The sequence below is a fragment of the Schistocerca serialis genome, chromosome 1 (genome assembly GCF_023864345.2).
Source record: "Schistocerca serialis cubense isolate TAMUIC-IGC-003099 chromosome 1, iqSchSeri2.2, whole genome shotgun sequence".
Lineage (NCBI taxonomy): Eukaryota > Metazoa > Arthropoda > Insecta > Orthoptera > Acrididae > Schistocerca > Schistocerca serialis.
The window spans coordinates 837287902-837310263 of NC_064638.1; the positions used below are offsets into that span (position 1 = coordinate 837287902).

The window sequence follows — 22362 nt, forward strand, 5'->3', positions numbered from 1 at the left end:
TAGGACTTCCACAATTTTTTGTACACTTGAAATGCGTTCATTTAATTTCGCTATTTTACCCCACAATTTTTTGTATACTTGAAATGTGTTCATTTAATTTCGCTATGTTACTGTCACACTTCCCACAATTTCCTTTTTTTATGGCAAAACTGTAACTGTTTTTCGTTTGATCACTATGAACAACCACACTAGACACCATCTTGCCAAAGGATGATGTGATATCTTGTGATGTGATATCATGTATAGACTCCTTTTATCAACCTGACAAGTTCCACATCATTATTAAGTGTCGTATTCATGATCTATAGAACAAGTATTAATATAATCTAATCTACTGTCAAACTACCACTACTACAATTGTTGTTGTTCTTCTGGTCATCAATCTGAAGACTGGTTTGATGCAGCTCTCCATGTTAGTCTATCCTGTGCAAGCCCAGTGTAGCTACTGCAATATACATCCATTTGACCCATCTTACTGTATTAAAGCTGTGGTCTTCCTCAATAATTTTTATGCACCACATTTCATTCCGTTAACAATCTGATGCTTCCTTGATGCCTCAGGATATGTCCTATCAATCAATGTCTTCTTTATATTAGGGTGTGCCATAAATTTCTACTTTCTCCAATTTGATTCAGAACCTCTTCATTAGTTACGTGATCTGTCACAACTATTGACACTAAAAGAATCTGAGCTCTGTGTGGATTGTAGAATAAATAAATTTACTAACTGGAATAAATTTACAGTAACATTATAATGAACACTGTTTCTAAATACCTTTTACTCAGATGGGGCTATGAGAGATGTCTGCCCACCTCTTGACATTCCTCCACATGGATATGTGGAATGTGCTCGTAGTGCTTCTGTACAGCCTGAGCAACGACATGCTCGTGTTGTGAACCATGCTGGTGCTGTATGCGAGCTGCGATGTCCACATGGCTATCGCCAACGTGGAGAATATCGACGTGTATGTGGGCGTGACAGAAAATGGCAGGGACCAAATTCTGGACACTGCATTCGTGAGTACTTGTTTACTTTCATGTTATACAAATTGCAGATCAGAATTTGTATGGGTTCAGGAAAATAACTACATTCATTAATTAATGCAGAATTATTTACTATAAATTTTCTGTCAATGGATTATTCAGTTTTCAAAACAGTGTTTAATGCAAGTGCAATTCTTGCACATCTCTCATTGGTAATATGTGCACAGATGTACAACGTATGTATTGTATGATTGGATCGTTTTTTTCTGCCCACGTTTTGGATATGTGATCCATGCAGACATTTATTATCTAAAAAAAAAATTATCTGCCGTTTGATAAGGTACAATTTCTTGTTAAATGTTTGATTATAAACTGAGGCTGTGACAACTGTTGAAACAATGAGGTCTTACCATCATCATCATCATCATCATCATCATCATAACTAACATTCTGTCCATCAGAACTCAAGCTTGTACATGATTTAGATAAGGAACTGCAGAGGATAGCCTTATTTCCTCGCACCTCCGCCCTTGCTATTTCTAACTATAAGATTGTCTTATACATTTATGGATCCCTAGAGCTACAAGTTATCTTCTGAAATCTGGAAACATAGTATCCAGGGAATCATGTTCTGAAAATTATGAGCAAATACCATGCTGAATTTGGAATATTTGTTAGTCATCCACAGAAAGAGCTACTATAAAATGATGTGTAAATAATTAATACAAATAAAAATGATTTGTTAAAAGATAATTTAAGACACATACCTTATTCTTTTCCACAACCTAGTAATTAAAACATATCTGTAAAGTAGGAAGACCATGAAAATAAAAATATTAGTTATATTTTGTTTTGATGTGGTGTGTCAACAATTCCTCTCTTGTGCCAACATTTTCATCCCAGAGTAGGAGTTGCACCGTATGTCCTCAGTTAGTTGCTGGACACATTCCATCTCTATCTTCCTCTGCAGTTTTTACGCTCTACTGCTCTCTCTAATACCATAGAAGTCCTGATGTCTTAAAAACTGTCCTGTCACCCTGCCTCTTCTTCTTGTCAGTGTTTCCCATGTATTCCTTTCCTTGCTGATTCTGCAGAGAACCTCTCCATTACTTATCTATCAGACCACCTAATTTTCAGCATTCTTCTGTAGCATGACAACTCAAATGATCTGATTTCCTTCTGTTCCAGTTTTATCACAGATCATGTTTCACTACCACAACCATACAATTCTGTGTTCCAAATGTACATTCTAAGAAATTTCTTTCTCAAATTTAGGTCATGTTCGATACTGGCAGTCTTCTCTTGGCCAGAGATGACCTTTTTGCCAGTGCTAGTCTGCTTTTTATGTCCTCTATCCATCATAGGTTATTATGCTGCAAAAATAACAAAATTCCTTAACTTTGTGTACTTCACGTTCTCCAGTTCTGACATTACGTTTCTCATTGTTCCCATTTCTGCTGCTTCTCATTACTTTCATCTTTCTTCCATTTGCTCTCAAACCATATTCTGTAGTCATTTGACTGTTCATTCCATTCAACAGATCCTGTAATTTTTCTTCACTTTCACTGAGGATAGCACTGTCATCAGCGAATCTTATCACTGATATACTCTTACCTTGACTTTTAATCCCACTCTGGAATCTTTCTTTTATTTCCCGCATTGCTTATTCAGTATATAGATTAAACAGTATGGGATGAAAGACTACATCCCCATCCTACATTCATTTTTAATTAGAGCACTTTGTTCTTGGTCTTCAAGTCTTATTAGTCCCTTTTGATCTCGTACATACTGTATTACCGATCTTTCCCTTAAGTTTACCCCGATTTTTTGCAGGATTTTGAATATCTTGCACCATTTTACATTGTATACTGCTTTTTTCAGATCAACAAAATCCTAGAATGCGTTTTGATTTTTCTTCTGTCTCAGTTCTGTTATCAACCACAATGTTAGAACTCCCTTTCCTAAAGCCAAAATGGTGATTGTTTAACAGATCCTCAATTTTCTTTTCCATTTTTCTGTATATTATTCTTGTCAGCAACTTGGATGCATCAACTGTTAAGCTAATTTTGGGATAATTCTCATACAAGTTGGCTCTTCCTGTCTTCGGAATCGTGTGGCTGATGTGTTTCTGAAAGTCTGATGGTAGATTGCAAATCTTATACATTCTACACATCATCGTGAATAGTTGTTTTGTTGCCTGTTCCACCAACCATTTTAGAAATTCTAATGGAATGTTATTTGTTACTTCTGCTTTATTTTGATCTTGATTTGTCCAAAGCTCCTTTAAATCCTGATCCTAACACTGGATCCCCTATCTCTTTCCTGTTGACTTCTGTTTATTCTTCTGTCATGTCATCAGAGAAGTATATGCCCTCACAGAGGCCTTTAATGTTTTTTTACACCTATCCGCTCTCTTCTCCACATTCATCAGTGGAATTCCCATTGTACTCTTGATGTTACTGTCCTGCTTTTAATGCCACTGAAGGTCATTTTTACTTTTCTATATGCTAATTCAGTCCTTGACCTCCCAATAATCTTTTTTCTTCTTCTTTTTTCCATGCAGCCAGTTTGCCTAGCTTCCCTGCACTTCCTATTTATTTCATTCCTAAATGATTTGTGTTTCTGGATTCCTAAATTTTGCTGAACATTTTTGTACTTCCTTCTTTCATCAATCAACTGAGTATTTCTTCTGTTACCCATGGTTTCTTCACAGCTACCATCCTGGTACTTAATATTTTTCTCTCCAACTTCTATGATTGCACTTTTTAGAGATGTCCATTCCTCTTCATCTGAACTGCCTAATGAGCTATTCTTTATCTGTTAATTTCAGGGAACATCAAGCATATCTCTTCATTCCTTAGTACTTTCGTATCACACTTCTTTGCGCATTGATTCTGCCAGACTAGTCTCTTAAACTTCAGCCAACTCCCCATCATTACTAAATTGTGACTCGAGCCCATATCTTCTCCTGGTGTGCCTTACAATCCCACATCTGATTTCAGAATCCCTGCCTGACCATGATGTAATATATGTAAAATCTTCCCATATTGCCCACCCTTTTCCAAGTGTACCTCCTACTCTTGTGATTCTTGAACAAAGTACTCACTATTGCTAGCTGAAATTGACTGCAGAATTCAATTAGTCTTTCTCCTATCTCATTCCTACTACCAACCCATATTCTTCTGTAACCTTTTCTTCTTCTCCTTCCCCTACAATAGCAGTTCAGCCGAACTACTCATTCACTATCCTCATCTACTTTTGCTCTCTCTTCACCTGCTGCTTGCAACATTCATATGTATACCTGAGCTATTATTGTTGGTGATGATTTGCTGTTGAATATAATAAGAACAACCCTGTCACTGAACTGTTCACAGTAACTTTCTCTCTGTCCAAGCTTCCTATTTATAATTCATCCTAAATCCTGCTGCTGTTGATATTATTCTGTACCTGTCTGACTACAAATCCTTGTCTTCTTTCAATTTCACTTCACTGACCACCACCCTCCTCCATTACATGTAGATGGAGCCTCAGCACTTTCCTTTTCAGATTTTCTAGCTTCCTTACCACATCGTTTATTCAGTTCCCCCCCCCCCCCTCCCCCCCCCCCCCCCCACCCTCATGGTCACCTTACCCTTGGCAGTCTCCTCCTGGAGATCTGAATAGGGGACTAGTCTGGAATCTCTTGCCAATGAAGAGATCATGATACTTTTTCAATTTACAGGCCATGTGACCTGTGGATACACAATGGGTGGCTCTAAGGCAGTGATTTCAAGGACAAGAAAGTGCCCTGAATCTCTGTCCACACTTCTGCCCTCTTTGACAAGGCTGCTGGCAGAATTAAGAAGATGTCTTACGCCACAAGTCTTTGGCTGCCATTGCTGCAGATTTTTTATTCAAAATTTAAGCAGTGGTGAGGTTCAAATGCAGGATCCAGCACATTTTGATTACTAGTCAAAGGCGCTCCTGCTAGACCGCTAACAATTACAAGACATATATAGTTTTAAAGGCTCTTCCTGAGAAATAACATTGTAGCAACAATTTTACAGTTTTTTCCAGCATATTAGTTGACTGAACAGTCCATGGGCATACTCCTGGTTCATAGTGGCAAGCAGGCACAACATTTCGGTGATCAAATGTATCACCGTTGTCAGTTGTGTTGATGAACTGACCTTCAGGCACTGCATACTTCCTGTGCCTCCATGGGATGCTCCGTGCATGGTCTGTGCCCAAGGGAGCATATCGGCAATCAAAAAGATGATTGTGTTGGTGGCTGTGGCCAGCCATCAAAATACACATGAGGGACAATTTTAACTACCAGGACTGTGCTTATATTCTCAGCAAGGCTTGGGAACCAGGACAGGCCTAATTAAGACACTCAGGAAAAACAATGAGCTGGTAACCTGACAAATGAAGTGCCTACATCAATGCTGCCACAGTAGGAGCACTCCAGTGTGTCACCAACCACAGCAGCTGACATGATTACCTCTTCGGCCACTACCACATGTCCTCGGGCACAGATCACACATGAGGCAGCTTGAGGGGGCAAGGCCGCATGCCCCCTGGAGGTCAATTCATCAGTGTACTTGATGATGGTGATATGTCTGCTCACTGAAATATTGTGCCTGCTGCACACTATGAACTGGCAGTAAACCTTTGGACTATTTGATTAGCATTGTAAGGAATGATTTTAAAGTGTACAACTATTGCTGACCTTAAATATTGGTCTAATGAAGATGCCTCATAGTGGAACAGTTGTCATGTAAATGATGTACAATTATACCCATTCTTTTTGTGAAAAAAGGAACTACAGGTGTTGTATGTGTATGGACGTACTTTTCCCTCCAGTCATCTGTTATATTAGGATTGCAGGGTAATTCCTAAAACCATGTTGCTAACAATGGCCTCTAAAATCAACATAATGTAGTCGTCCATTATTAGCCTCATATCCCATCTCAAATGACTAAAGAGATTATTATTGATTCCACTGCTTATAAAGTTGTGATATTCTCTCCTATCAACTTTATTACGGGTTATTTTAAATTTCTGAAGTCGCCCATCAGGCTCTGAAAAAATAAAGTAGTTATTTTGGTTGCATTTCTCTCTTAATATTCTGCTGGAGAGATTAATTTAGATTGAAATATACTTATTTTGAAACCAACTTGCTGTAGAGACAGAAAATTTAACAAAAATTGTGTAACTTTACTATATTCAGCTTGGAAGTGGTAATAAAACTGTAAAACAAATACACACAAAAAAAACTAAAACAAAGAAGCAGAAAAATTATACAAATATATTGTGTTTGCCAGAAAACTGGAAAATTAGTAGCCAGATGTAGGAAGAAACAAAAGTATTTATCTGTGCAGTCACCTAAACACCAATACTGCGGTAAGGAAAATGTCAAGACAGGCTGGTGCCTGCAGTGTCCACAACAGCCCAGTTCAGATCCTGATTTACAGTTGTGTTGTAAGCATAAATGTCACTAAATAGCAAGCTTCTCCTTGGGAATGTGGTTATTAATCATTTGATGACGATCAGACAAACTGGCATTATGAAGCATGAATGGAAAGACCTAGAAATACTTTTTACAGAAAGTAACAAGGCACCAAATAAGATTTTATGTTCATAATTTGATGTTTCAATGACTTTTTATTTATGCTCAGTTGTTCTCATGTTTTTCGGTGTCTTTGAGAAATTTTGCAAAACAGACATGCAGGGATACCGCAATCACTTTTTATACGATGTTACTTATAATCCGTCTTGATTGCAAAATGTTTATTCACACAAGCGGTTTTGGTTCCTCTAGAACCATCTTCAGATCTGAAATGACAATGATACTAATTTACTATTTCACAAATGCAAGCCTATTTCATCCTAACTGATCAACATCAAATGTACCAGAACATACCTGCAATTTTGGTTACAGTAGTAACCCACCCACACTCAGCAACCTTCACATGCAGCATCACATTAAATTGGTTGGCAGAAGGCACATCATCTGTATTAATTATAAAACTCTTACCGACAGGTGGCGTCTGGTACATTTGTTACATTCCATATGCATATAATGTTTTAAGTAGATTTTTATCATTTGCTTTTATCTCTAAAAATACTTAGTTAAAATCTATAGTTGTCAAGGTTAAAATCTGTACTTGTCAAAATTAAAATACGTAATATAATTATCATTTTTGTACGATGAAAAACAAAGGGCGATTTCTATATCCATGGCGCTGGTGTAGACTTGTTTTCCTTCATGGTCTGCTTCCATGGTTCCCGCTATTTCGGTGTTGTGCCGTGAGCCGTTCGGAAGTCTGATGTCAATCACCATTGGTAAGAGGGCTGTGCAGGAGGGCCCCGTCAACGACGCTAGGTGCTGTACACATCTTCCCGCTGTTTCCCCACGCACCATCTCTCATCCCTCAGCTTGGAATTCTATACGCAACAGTGATCATTTCAGTAAGTTGTCATAAATACTAAAATAGGCGTTATGGCTGAACTTGCTTTGCTTGTTGAGGATTAAATCTGGGTCTTTCTTTTTGTGGGTGTATTATTCAACTTCTAAAATGTTAAGAAACTGTCCCTTATGAGCTCTATGTAGGATTTCTAAGTTTTGTTCAATGTTCGTGACTGAGTGCTTTAAGGCACCCCAAACACTGTTTTGTTTTGAGAGTAGGTGTGCTCCCTGAATCTAGTTTCAAAGTTCCTACCAGTCTGCGCTATGTATTGTTTACAGCAGTCATCACATTTGATCTTATATACACCTGAGTCCTGAAATTTATTCCTACTATTACATATTTTGTGCTGGAGCTTCAATTTTAGCGTGTTATTTGTTCAGAACCCTTTTTTAACGTCGGATTTACAGAAGCATCTTTCAATCTTATCTGTAATTCTTCCACTGTAAGTGAGAGCCATGTATGTTTAATTAAACAAATAGAAGGAAGTCAAATCACAGTTAAGACGAACAAGAAAAAATATTTTAGTATTTATGATGACATCAGTGTTGCGTATAGGAGTCCAAGCCGAAGGATGACAGATGGTGCACGTGGATACAGCTGGAAGATGGGTACAGCGCCTAGCATCATTGACGGAGCCCTCCTGCACAGCCCTCTTACCCATGGCGATGGATATCAGACGACCGAATGGCTCGCAGCACAACACCAAAATAGCGGGAACCATGGAAGCAGACCATGGAGGAAAACAAGTCTACACCAGCGCCATGGATATAGAAATCACCCTTTGTTTTCGATCGTACAAAAATGATAATTTTACTATCTATTTTAATTTTGACAAGTACAGATTTTAACCTTGACAACTATAGATCTTAACTAAGTATTTTTAGAGATAAAAGCAAATTAGAAAAATCTACTTAATACAGTATGTGCATATGTAATGTAACATCTGCACTAGTCACCACCTGTCAGTAAGAATTTTATAATTAATATAAATGATGTGCATTCTGCCAACCAATTTAATGTGATGCAGCATGTGAAGGTTGCCGAGTGTGGACGGGTTACTCCTGCAACCAAAATTGCAGGTACGTTCTGGTAAATTTGATGTCGATCAGATAAGATGAAATAGGCTTGCATTTGTGAAACAGTAAATTAGTATCACTGTCATTTCAGATCTGAAGATGGTTCTAGAGGAACCGAAACTGCTCATGTGAATAAACATTTTGCAATCAAGACGGATTATAAGTAAAATTGAATTTGAGAAACATGTTTGTTATTTGTTTCGTACAGCTGACTGACATCTTACCAATTACTTCATTATAATTGATATTTTGCTAAACACAGTAATGTTATACACTGAAGCACCAAAGAAACTGGTATAGGCATGTGTGTTCAAATACAGAGATATGTAAACAGGCAGAATACAGCACTGTGGTCAGCAATGCCTATGTAAGACAACAAGTGTCTGGTATAGCTGTTAGATCAGTTACTGTTGCTACAGTGGTAGGTTATCAAGATTTAAATGTGTTTGAACAGGGTGTTGTAGTCGGCACACCAAAACATCAAATCTCCGACATTGCTGCAGCTGGAAAAAAATCCTGCAAGACTGGGATCAACAGTGACTGAAAAGAATTGTTCAGTGTGACAGAAGTGCAACCCTTCCACAAATTGCTGCAGATTTCAATGCTGGGCCATCAACAAGTGTCAGTGTGTGAACCATGCAACGAAACATCATCGATATGGGCTTTCAGAGCCAAGGGCCTACTCATGTTCCCTTGATGACTGCACGACACAAAGCTTTATGCCTCTCCTGGACCTGTCAACACTGACACTGGACTGTTGATGACCGGGAACATGTTGCCTGGTTGGATGAGTCTGAATCCTGAAATTTATTCCTACTATTACATATTTTGTGCTGGAGCTTCAATTTTAGCGTGTTATTTGTTCAGAACCCTTTTTTAACATCAGATTTACAGAAGCATCTTTCAATCTTATCTGTAATTCTTCCACTGTTAGTGAGAGCCATGTATGTTTAATTAAACAAATAGAAGGAAGTCAAATAACAGATAAGAGGAACAAGAAAAAATATTTTAGTATTTATGATGACATCAGTGTTGCGTATAGGAGTCCAAGCCGAAGGATGACAGATGGTGCACGTGGATACAGCTGGAAGATGGGTACAGCGCCTAGCATCATTGACGGAGCCCTCCTGCACAGCCCTCTTACCCATGGCGATGGATATCAGACGACCGAATGGCTCGCAGCACAACACCAAAATAGCGGGAACCATGGAAGCAGACCATGGAGGAAAACAAGTCTACACCAGCGCCATGGATATAGAAATCACCCTTTGTTTTCGATCGTACAAAAATGATAATTTTACTATCTATTTTAATTTTGACAAGTACAGATTTTAACCTTGACAACTATAGATCTTAACTAAGTATTTTTAGAGATAAAAGCAAATTAGAAAAATCTACTTAATACAGTATGTGCATATGTAATGTAACATCTGCACTAGTCACCACCTGTCAGTAAGAATTTTATAATTAATATAAATGATGTGCATTCTGCCAACCAATTTAATGTGATGCAGCATGTGAAGGTTGCCGAGTGTGGACGGGTTACTCCTGCAACCAAAATTGCAGGTACGTTCTGGTAAATTTGATGTCGATCAGATAAGATGAAATAGGCTTGCATTTGTGAAACAGTAAATTAGTATCACTGTCATTTCAGATCTGAAGATGGTTCTAGAGGAACCGAAACTGCTCATGTGAATAAACATTTTGCAATCAAGACGGATTATAAGTAAAATTGAATTTGAGAAACATGTTTGTTATTTGTTTCGTACAGCTGACTGACATCTTACCAATTACTTCATTATAATTGATATTTTGCTAAACACAGTAATGTTATACACTGAAGCACCAAAGAAACTGGTATAGGCATGTGTGTTCAAATACAGAGATATGTAAACAGGCAGAATACAGCACTGTGGTCAGCAATGCCTATGTAAGACAACAAGTGTCTGGTATAGCTGTTAGATCAGTTACTGTTGCTACAGTGGTAGGTTATCAAGATTTAAATGTGTTTGAACAGGGTGTTGTAGTCGGCACACCAAAACATCAAATCTCCGACATTGCTGCAGCTGGAAAAAAATCCTGCAAGACTGGGATCAACAGTGACTGAAAAGAATTGTTCAGTGTGACAGAAGTGCAACCCTTCCACAAATTGCTGCAGATTTCAATGCTGGGCCATCAACAAGTGTCAGTGTGTGAACCATGCAACGAAACATCATCGATATGGGCTTTCAGAGCCAAGGGCCTACTCATGTTCCCTTGATGACTGCACGACACAAAGCTTTATGCCTCTCCTGGACCTGTCAACACTGACACTGGACTGTTGATGACCGGGAACATGTTGCCTGGTTGGATGAGTCTCATTTAAAATTATATCGAGTCGATGAACTTGTATGGGTATGGAAACAATCTCACAAATCCAAGGACCCTGCATGTCTCCAAGCGAGGTAGCGCATTGGCTAGCACACTGGACTCGCATTTGGGAGGATGGCAGATCAATCCCGCATCCAGCCATCCTGATTTAGGTTTTCTGTGATTTCCCTAAATCGCTCCAGGCAAATATCGGGAAGGTTCCTTTGGAAGGGCATGGCTGACTTCCTTCCCCGTCCTTCCCTAATCCGATGAGACTGATGACCTCGTTGTCTTGTCTCCTCCCCTAAACAGCCCTGCATGTCAGCAGAGGCTGTTCAAGCTGGTGGAGGCTCTGTAATGGTGTGGGGCATGTGCAGTTGGAGTGATATGGGACCCCTGATATATCTAGATATGACTCTCACAGGTGACACGTACATAAGCATCCTGTCTGATCACCTGGATCCATTCATGTCCATTGTGCATTCTGAAGGACTTGGGAAATTCCAGCAGCATGATGTGACACCCCATATGTCTAGAACTGCAACAGAGTGTCTCCAGGAACACTCTTCTGAGTTCAAGTGCTGTTCAGAAGAGATCTCCACTCCACCGTACTCTTACGGATTTATGGACAGCCCTGCAGGATTCACGGCATTAATTCCCTCCATCACTACTTCAGACATTAGCCGAATCCATGCCACATCATGCTGCCAACCTCCTGTGTGCTTGCGGGGGCTCCTACACGATATTAGGCAGGTGTACCAGTTTATTTGTTCTTCAATGTATGTGACAATGAAAACTTTATCATTTGGATGTCAATTATTTTCTGCCACGATATTTCAGCACACAATATTCTGCCCATCTTCAGATGTGCACTGGGAAAGCTCTATTAATCTCCTGTTTCTGAGATTCCTACAGTATACCTATGGTGCACTTCTTATGTCAGTGTGCGTGCATTATTTTCGTGCAAGAGCTGCTGCTATGAGTCTGCGTGCTACCCTGAGCAGTTTCTATGTTGGAAGTTGGGTTTATCAGTATCAGACTGATCATCTCCTTTCGGTAAAATCACAGCAGGATATAATCTATGCATAACATAAAGTTTCCCAATCAAAGGATTTCAAACGATGTCTCTGTCCTGATTAATGAGGTTCTCAGACAAATGATGATGGAGTCCTAAAAGTTCAATTTTTGGGGCACAAATTTTGTTGAATTGTCTGCTGAATGACTAAAACAAATACAATGATTCGATGGGTTGTGGGAGAAGAGTATGCTGCCATTGCTCCTACAATGTGCTCTTGATGTGTGTTGTTGGTTTCCCTGTACAAGATTTAATGCTCTTGCATGGAATCCTGTAAATGCCTGCCTTATGTGTCACCAGGAACTGCCAAGTTTTCTGCTGGAGTACTGAAGTCCACTTTAACCTGATGTTCCCAGGAAAATTATTATTGTTGCAGAAATATTCCCAACATATGGGGTATCAAAAGCTCACTCATACAGATTCACGAGATAACAGTTCCCACCATCTGGCACATTGGCTTTCTCAAGACCTTGATTCATCAAGATCTTACCATCTCAATTGCAGGAGCCTGCAGAAAGAATTGGAACATCTGCAAAATGTGTAAATACAAAATGGATATTTATCTTGTCAGGTACAGAGGGCACTACAGACATCTAAGTGATAGTATAATGATACAGATGAGGCCTTCAAGATGGGAGGTGATATGTCATTTATTGAGATTGTTACAACAAAATTATGTAGGGTACGGAGTAAATGTATGCACCAGTGGTGTGTTAAATAGAGAAGTTCTGCACACCTTTTCCAGTATATATCTGAAGATGTTCAGAAGACTGTTTTGAAATATCATGACAGGAAATTACTAACCCCTAACAAGTATCCAGTAACCTCATAGAACAAACTATTTGCTAGGAAATTTTTAAATATTGCAACTGATGACAAGCTTCCAATAGTTTCTTTCATGAACTAATGGCTGGTACCTATTAAATCTTAGAGAAATTCCAATCTTAAAATATTTTAAGCTGATATAGTGTACCTACAGGCATAACAACAATACATTTTGTAACCTAATTTAATGATCTAAAATTCACTGGGGAAAATATTATGAAAAGGATAGTTGCTACTACCATATAGTGGAGATGCCAAGTCGAAGACAGGCACAACAAAAACACTGTCAAACAAAAATTTTGGCGAGACAGACATCCATCAGAATAGACAACACAATGTTGTCTACTCTGACGAACATCTGTTTGGTCAAAAGCTTAGTTTGACCATCTTTTTATTGTGCCTACCTGTGACTCAGCATCTCCGCTGTTGGTGAGTAACAACTATCCTCCTCATAGTACTGTCATTATTCCATCCTGGATTTTCGACTGTTTGCTTCACTGAGGGAAAAAATTTATGCTTCACAAAAATACATATTTTCTTGTGTGTAATGTGTATATTTGGATGCATTTTGTTAGTGTAAAACTTTTGAAAGCAGTGACAATCTTTTAACATTTCACATACAATTCTTTGTATTCCAGCATGGCCAGTGCCAGTTATTCAATGTCCAAAAAATGTTACATATTACTTGGATCCTGGACGGAGTACGGCCTATATTGAATTTCCAAAACCAAGAACAAGTGTTGACTGGTCACGGTATGTTATTTTAGATTTTACATCATTTGTTTTCATGGTTATTTTCAATAAGAAACCTATGGAACAATGAGCTGCAGTTTTTTATGTATTCACTGTACCAATTAATAAATTGTTGCCTTAAATGGGTCTTCTTTGCCAAATGTGTTTCTAAGCCAATCTTCATAATATTTAGGCATTAATGAGAACTTAAAATCATAAAAAAAAATCAGTGTGGAAAAGTAACAAACCAATGGAGCAAATCAAACAAACATGGCAAGCAACTTGCAAAACATTAGAAAGTAGTTCTCGTATAAAAACTATTTTCATTCGTTTTTAGAACTACGGCAGTCTAAAATTTCCCAGAGTCTCCCTTCGTACTGACTGCCTGTAATGCAGATAAATATTGAGAACTAATGGAAGAACTTAACTGAGCAAGATTGAAAATTATCCTAAAAGTCAACTGTACTTAAAGTAAAATAATGTACAATGAGAACTTTGAAAAGAAACTAGACAAATTAACAATGAAGCAAAGGAACCAAATGAAGAATTCTTGAGAGTTGAACTTGAATACAATTGGATATACAGCCAAGGACATAAAAAGAAGTTTAAAAAATGACCTGGATTTCTTTTGGTAAACAAAAGATTTTAAAAACTATGCTTCCAATTTATATAACATATGGCAGTGCCACAAGAACATTTAATGCAAAAAGTATTTGAATTTTGAAGGTTTTTCAATAAGCAATGGAGAAATCCATCCTGAGAATTTGTATAAGAAACAAGACATTCTCATCTAAGACTGAATGTGGAAATCTGTGGAGCAATGGTTTATGTAATTAGTATGTATTCTTTGAGTTACAAGAATATTTGAAGTTAAGATCTCAGAGATTTGTTAGCATCGCAAAAGCACCACATTTTGTAAAAAAAAAAAAAACATTCAAACTTGGGGTGGAGCACACAGTCATTCTTTTAACAGAGCAACAAGAAAGTGGTTGGTTACCCATGCTAGCAGGTCTACAGTAAAACACATTTGCTGTTGATGAGTCACTTTTATGTTTGTTGTGCAAGAGCTGATACCACAATTTATTAAATTAATAGCATTCAGACTTGGGGTGAAGCAAACAGTCACTCTTTTAATGGAGCAGTAAGAAGGTCAGTTAGTTACCTATGCTAGCAGATTAACATAAAACATATTTGCTTTCGATGTCTCTCTTTTATGTCAGCAGTGTAAGAAGTGAACATGTTGCTGCAGAGTGAAACACATCTCATGAACTGAGTTTGCAAGGGAGCTTCTGTGAAAGGAAAGTAGGTGAGAGGTACTGGTAGAAGTTAATATCTGAAGGCAGATCACGAGTCATACCTGGATAGTGCAGTCAGTTACAGGATTGTCAATGAAAGACAAGTTTCCAGGTTCCACCTTGATTGCGCACACTGTTTTACACTGCCAAGAAGTTTAAAAAGAACTTATGGTTTGGCAATAGTGGTTTCCAAGATCTTAAGCATCTATGATTTTTACTGACAATTACTTGATCTGCAGTAATTTTCATTATCTTAGTTTCCATGGTACGTGGTTTGGGAAGGCCTGTATTGATTTAATGCAATAAGTACTTGCCATAAAGGCAAAATCAAACAATGGAAAATATTTGATGGAATAATGACAGTATTATGAAAAGGGTAGACACACACACACACACACACACACACAGACTCTGGCTGCCAAGGCCAGACCTGGTGTTTGACTGAAAGCTTTGTTTGACAGTCTTTTTTTCTGTGAATATCTATGACTCAGCATCTCCACCATATATTAAGCAGCAACTATACTTTTCATAATACTGTACTTATCCTAAACTATCACAATGTTCTCAAATATAGAAATTTATTCCATTTAAGGAGCTATTTATTAATGATTTTCTTTGTGCATATCACCTTAGGAACAAGTCTGATTCTGATTGTTATAATTACAATTCTTGTTTTGCTAATTGGCTTACCTTCTTTGTAACATAAAGAAGAGTTGTCTTGAGATAGATGAGCCACTTTCACAAACATTGTTGCAAGGTGTAGACCTCTCCTCTATTGAGTTTTGGCATTCAGAAAGTTTTCCAAGTGTTTGTTCATATGATGCATTCTAAATCAGGGACAAATTACCACTTCACCCATTGAAACATTGATGTTTATAATAATAGAATTGTCAAGTACAAGAAACTCATTTACAACATTTTGGCACTCTTTTCAATTTTTATATAAGTTAAGATTGTTTGCATTAACCTGTTTACGTATGTCTGTTAATTCACATAGGTTTAACAATTTTCCACTTCATTTAGACCATTAGATTCATTATATTTCACAATGTGGACAATCTTTTGATGGTGTCTTGATTTTCTTATATTCACTTGCATAGTGTACAACTTCAGAATATGATTGTTATTTTTTTTCCCCTCAGTAGAATAAATGTCTGTCCTAAAAGTAATTGTACCTTATACTTTTACTTTTTGAGTCAGGCTTGTGTCAATAGTTTGATGACTATAAAAATATGTTTATGGATAATAAGGTGGTTCTTCTTCTTTTCAAATTATATTTTCTAAATTGTTGGTGGTTTACAGTTCTTTCTTGTTTATTATGTAGGGTAACCAATTTTTTTTTCTTCAGGAACATAGAGTCTTTCCCCCAATGGGGAAAAGATTTAGAAGCAGACCTACCAGAAGGACACTGGGAAGTGAAATTCATTGCCAGGCATCCTGTATCTCATCATGTCTCAGATTGCACTTTTTCCATAAATGTGGTCAAAAGAACATTTCAAGTACCTGTTCCTTGATTCAATAATAGTGTAACATAAATTTCAGCTAAGATATGGCCTTGCGTATGAAGTACATTTTCTCAAGATATGAGATGTGATCACTGCCAAAGGGACAGAAATATGTTATGTACAGTTATAGCTCTATTTATTTATCACATACTTTCTGTCCACAAAATGTGTAAAGATATTTATTTTTTACTTCTGAGTTTTTTAATTTATAAGAAAACTGTAAAAAATGTTTACTAAATATTACTACATTTGTACATAAAATTTTTTAACTGTGCATAAATTATTGAACTCAAACAGTTATTAGACCTTTCCACTGAACTGAGCTTATAATTTCATTCCTTGTAATCAATGAGAAACATTTGCTGTTATGATATTTTTTAAAATACTGTAAAAAATGCTGGATGTAGTACCAGAAAGGCTGCAGAATAAAAGTTTACCATCCTTGGTACTTGCTACACTAAGAAAATCATAATATTTGTTTGTATAAATCTCTAAGGCAGATAATGACAAATGTATTACCATTTTACAAATTGTCTGGTTAATATTGAGTGAGATTTGAGAAGAAATTATGATAACTGCGAGAATGGATATAACAGTTTTAGGTTTACTGGCACGTTCAAAATTACTGATCAACTATAAGAACTGTATACCTTAACAAATGGAAATATCTATGGAATCTAGTAAATATAAGGAATAAATTAAACATTCCTTTTTCCCATTTTATCCACTTCACAAATATAGTACTAGAACATTAAAATTTGGAAATGCCAACAAACAATAAAATAATAATGCATAATGTGCAGTCAGTTTTAAAATAGTTTAGACACTGCAGAGTGACACATAAGAACCAAATGAAAATACCTGTAAAAGCATATGTAATAGTTTTAGACATACAAGGATGTTTAAAGGTGTCCATTTAATATTAAAAACTTTAGATGCTATAAATTACAAATATCAATAGGACTCTTAAGAGATTAAAGTAATAAATTATGCACTCCTTTTTACACATTTATTGTTTTCTATCCATAACACCTGTATTTCTTAATTACATATGATACATAGAAATGTGCAGATGACTCACATTTTTCACTGTTCACATACACAGAATAGTTTCAACTAAAGAAGCCCTCAGCTTAGTTTTATACAATAGTCTACAATGCTATCATCAGAAGAGGTGTACTAAAATATTGACTCAATCTTTCAAAACTGTATAAATTTATGTTGACGGTAACAAATACATGTTTGGGTCCTTGGTCCATGGTAATCGCCGGTTTTTCTCCTCAGAGGATTTTACCAAGCCTAATGACTTCTTTTAGTAATGTTTACACTAACAACCCGATCAAATGCAATATTTACCTAACAACATGCTCTCAAACTGCTGCAAAAATGCAATTACTGAGACAATGATGCACTTTTTTAATTGCTTCAGTCTCATTGGAATAGTGAATATCTGACTAATAGTGAGAGATATTCACTGCAACCAAAATATGTATTCTGTTTAGGGTTTTTAAACTCCTACCATTTTTGCTACTCCTACCATTTTTGCTATAGCACAGTGAGGTCAGTCAATGGAAAATCTGGAAAATTGAGAAGTCTGAGGGAACTGAGTTTTATGAGATAATCAGGGAAATGATAGAGAATACTAAGACTCTAGAGCAGGGGTGTACAGACTTGCTAGTACCATGGGCTGCAAACCCCTCATTGTCATCGCATAATGGCAACAGTAAATTTCATACTTTTCTTATACTGAAAGTGACTGATTATCATGTAATGAAGGCTTATTGGGTCACAAAAATACATAAAAGTTTTGCTTACCTTCAACACAAAAAGTTCAATGCAAAAATCAGTAGGTTGATGAAGCTCAGTGATGCAAGGTATGTACTGTACAATACACAAACCAGTGACAACTAAATAGTATCATTCCTGCAGGCTCATGAGCAGTTCTTGTTGCTGTGACTGCATTGTTATGCAAGTTCATAACACAACATGCCATAACACAAATTATTATTCTGAATTGGGATCCCCTTGCTACAATTCCACATGGACTATTGCAGCTCCAAAGAACTATGTTCTACAAGAGACACCTTTTACTTTCAGGGAAGGAATGAAACATGCCTAAAACAATAAATTTAAAAGGATAATTGGTAAGGGGCATACCACCATCAGATCAATGATGGACCATACGTGACTTGCAGGCCATATCCAGCTCTAGAGCGAGATGAACTGCTCATTGATGGAAATAAAAATTATGAATTATTTTGTTACACAACATTCTGAGATACAGCTTTGGAAACAACAGGTTGTGTAATCAGGTGATTAATGCTGATGAAGGCCATTGGAATTGGAGTAATGTTTGTTGCTTGATGGTGGCTACCTCCGGATTACAAACCAATACGGTGAATCTTCATTACTGTCTTCGGGTTTACAGCATGAAAGCCCATTTCCATTGTATAATTGTGTCTGGTGACAGAGTGAAACATGCAAGTGAAGATCTGCCATGTAACTATGCATTTGTCATTCATACAAGCTGTTCATTTTTTAAATTAAATATGTATGTAAATATGGATCCATATTTAAACATAAGTGTTTTTATATTAGCATTGAATGCTCAAGTAGAACTTTGCTGCATTAATTGCAGTGTCACACTTTATGTTAACAATGATCATTGTGTGAAGAGTATCTAGTTTGAAATATGATGTGCCAATGTTATCAAGGTAATTGATATTGCATTCCAGCCACAACAGTTTGAAGCTTATTTCTGTGAGAATTCATTATATACTTGAAATCATTATATAGTGACATGGTGTGGCACAGGATGGTTAGTTGGTTAGTTAGTGAGTTACTTACAATTAAGGTAGTAGGAGTAATCCACATAATTACAGGCCCATATCATTAATGTCGATATGCAGCACGATTCTGGAACATATATAGTGTTTGAACATTATGAATTACCTTGAAGAAAATGGGCTATTGGCACATAGTCAACATGGGTTTAGAAAACTTCATTCTTGTGAAACACAGATGGCTCTTTATTCACATGGAAGTGTTGAGTGCTATTGACAAGGCATTTCAGACTGATTCCATATTTCTAGATTTCCAGAAGTCTTTTGACACTGTACCACACAAGCAGCTTGTAGTGAAATTGTTTGCTTATGAAATATCATCTGTTATGTGACTGGATGTGTGACTTCCTGTCAGTCACAGTTCATAGTAATTGACGGAAAGTCATCGAGTAAAACAGAAGTGATTTCTGGTGCTCCCCCAGGTAGTGTTATTGGCCCTTTGCTGTTCCTTCTCTATATAAACGATTTGGGAGACAATCTGAGCAACTGTCTTAGGTTGTGTGCAGATGACACTGTCGTTAATCAACTAATAAAGTCATCAGAAGATTTAAAAAAATTTGCAAAATGATTTAGAAAAGATATCTGAATGGTGCAAAAATTGGCAGTTGGCCCTAAATAATGAAAAGTGTGAGATCATCCACATGAGTGCTGAATGGAATTTATTAAACTTTGGTTACATGATAATTCAGTCAAATCTAAAGGCCGTAAATTCAGCTAAATACCTACGAATTACAATTACAAATAACTTCAATTGGAGGGAACATATAGAAAATGTTGTGGGGAAGGCTAACCAAAGACTGTGTTTTATTGATAGGACACTCAGAAAATGTAACAGATCTACTAAGGAGACTTCCTACACTATGGTACGCTTGTCCGTCCTCTTTTAGAATAGAATACCGCTGTGCAAAGTGGGATCCTTACCAGAAAGGACTGACGGAATACATAAAAAAAGTTCAGCAGCACGTTTTGTATTATTGCGAAATATGGGAGAGAGAGTCACTGAAATGATACAGGATTTGGGCTGAACATCATTAAAAGAAAGGCGTTTTTTGTTGCTATAGAATCTTCTCACGAAATTCCAATCACCAACTTTCTCCTCCGAACATGAAAATATTTTGTTGACACCGACCTATATAGGGAGGAACAATCAACACGATAAAATAACTGAAATCAGAGCTCGTACAGAAAGATATAGGTGTTCATTCTTTCTGCACGCTATACGATCTTGGAATAATAGAGAATTGTGAAGGTGGTTCGATGAAGCCTCTGTCAGGCACTTAAATGTGGTTTGCAGAGTATCCATGTAGATGTAGACGTAAATGTAGACTTGTTCCATTGATCAATCTCATGGAAGCCATTATGATGTGGAATGTATTAAGTGCATAAGAAATGCACACATGAATAATGTATATTATGCCTACAGATTTATTTATTGCTATTCAAGAATTCATCCATGGTACAGAAGGAGTTGTCAAGGAGATATTATTTCAATTTATTTTTGTAACTATTACTGCTGCTTGTCAGACATTTTATTTCATCTGGTAATTTATCAAAAGGATTTACAGCAGCATATTTTACCCCTTTCTGCACCAAAGATTGGTTAAGTAGAGGCTAGTGCAAGTCTTTTGTTCTTCTGGTATTATAATCATGAATGTCACTGTTGTTTTTAAATTGGTCCATGTTGTTGAAAACAAATTTTATTGCTAATTAAATGTACTGTGAGGCTGTTGTAAGAATTCCTAAACTTTTAAACAGATGCCTACACGTTATTCTGACCACTTTCTTTTCTGCAGTGAATACTTTTTGCCTAAGAGTTGAGTTACTCCAAAATATTATTCCGTATGACATCAGAGAGTGAAAGTATGCAAAGTATGTTAGCTTGCTAATTTCTGTATCCTCAAAATTAGCAATTATTCTGATTGCAAAAGTTGCTGAACCTAGTCACTTTAGGAGGTCCAAAATATGAATTTTCCAATTAAGATTCTCATCTATATGTACACCCAAAAACTTAGTACGGCCTATCCTAGCTACTGACTTCTGTTGATGTGCTATATTTATTGAAGGAACTGTACTCCTCGCATTAGAAAACTGGATATACTGTGTTTTTTCCTAAATTCAGAGCAAGCCCATTTGCAGAAAAACAAAGAATAACTTTTCCAAAGACGTTATTTGTATAATTTTCTATTGGAGTTTCTTTTACTGATTGATAATGATACTTGTATCATCGGCAAACAGTGTCAGTTTACCTTCATGTTTCAGATAAGAAGGGAGGTCATTCCCATATATCAAGAACAGAAGGGGACTGATGATCAAACCCTTTGGGACACCTAATGCAATTTCATCCCAGTTAGACGAAGTGGAAAAATTCCTTAAATCACTTAAACCGTATAAAGAAACTTTTTGCTTCCTGTTCTGTAGATATGACTTAAACCACTCATATGCTGTTCCATTTATACCATAGAATTGTAATTTCTGTAACAATGTCATGGTTCACACAATCAAATGTTTTGGATAAGTCATAGAAAATTCCTACTGTTGACATTTTACTATTTAAACACTCAATCATGTGGGCAGTGAAATTGTATATTGCTGTTTTACGAGGACAGCATTTTTGAAATCCAAACGGTGATTTACTAAGTATCCCTTTACTGATGAGATGGCTAACCACTCTTGAGCACATTACTTTAACCTGACACGTTCCACATCATTACAAAATGTCATATTCATGATCTATGGAACAAGTACTAATCTAATCTAATCTCGACTATTCTTGAAAATGCTGTAAGCATTTGACATCTGTAGTGTTCCCTTTTTTGTAGAGAGGCTTGACAATGACATATTTTAACCTGTCTGGAAAAATACCTTTTGTTAGTGATGCATTACAGATGTGACTCAGAATATCAGCTGTAACTGCTCCACATTGCTTTAAATCTTGTTGGAGATGTCATCCTCTCCAACAGAACATTTAGTTTTCACAGATTTAATGATTTTTCACAAGAGGTTGTTAGATGAAAATTAATCTGACAAGGATTTCTCAAAACTACACTTAAGAAACTAAGTACTTATGTACTGTTGGTTAAGATGGTCTCATTCTCTTTAATAGTAATATTACCTATGCCAGTGGTTACTTTTCCTGTCTTTTAACAACATACCATACTGATTTGATTTTATTACCCGAGTTGTTAATTTCATCTCTAATATACATATGTTTTGATTTTCTGATAGC

At 36.7% G+C, this 22362-nt stretch overlaps 1 protein-coding gene across 5 annotated transcripts in view; it reads left to right on the forward strand.

Moving 5' to 3' along the window:
* LOC126484960 (uncharacterized) overlaps positions 1–17256 on the forward strand; it is a 354976-nt gene extending 337720 nt beyond the window's left edge. For 2 of the 5 annotated variants that reach the window (XM_050108565.1, XM_050108574.1), the window contains exons 9-11: positions 787–1017; positions 13400–13514; positions 16137–17254. In XM_050108565.1, the coding sequence (XP_049964522.1) occupies positions 787–1017; positions 13400–13514; positions 16137–16302 (512 nt within the window). In that variant the 3' untranslated portion in view covers positions 16303–17254. Of the gene's footprint in view, positions 1–786; positions 1018–13399; positions 13515–16136 lie in introns of all 5 variants that reach the window. The other 3 variants (XM_050108597.1, XM_050108589.1, XM_050108582.1) reach the window with 2 other exon arrangements.
* The last annotated feature ends 5106 nt before the right edge of the window (positions 17257–22362 follow it).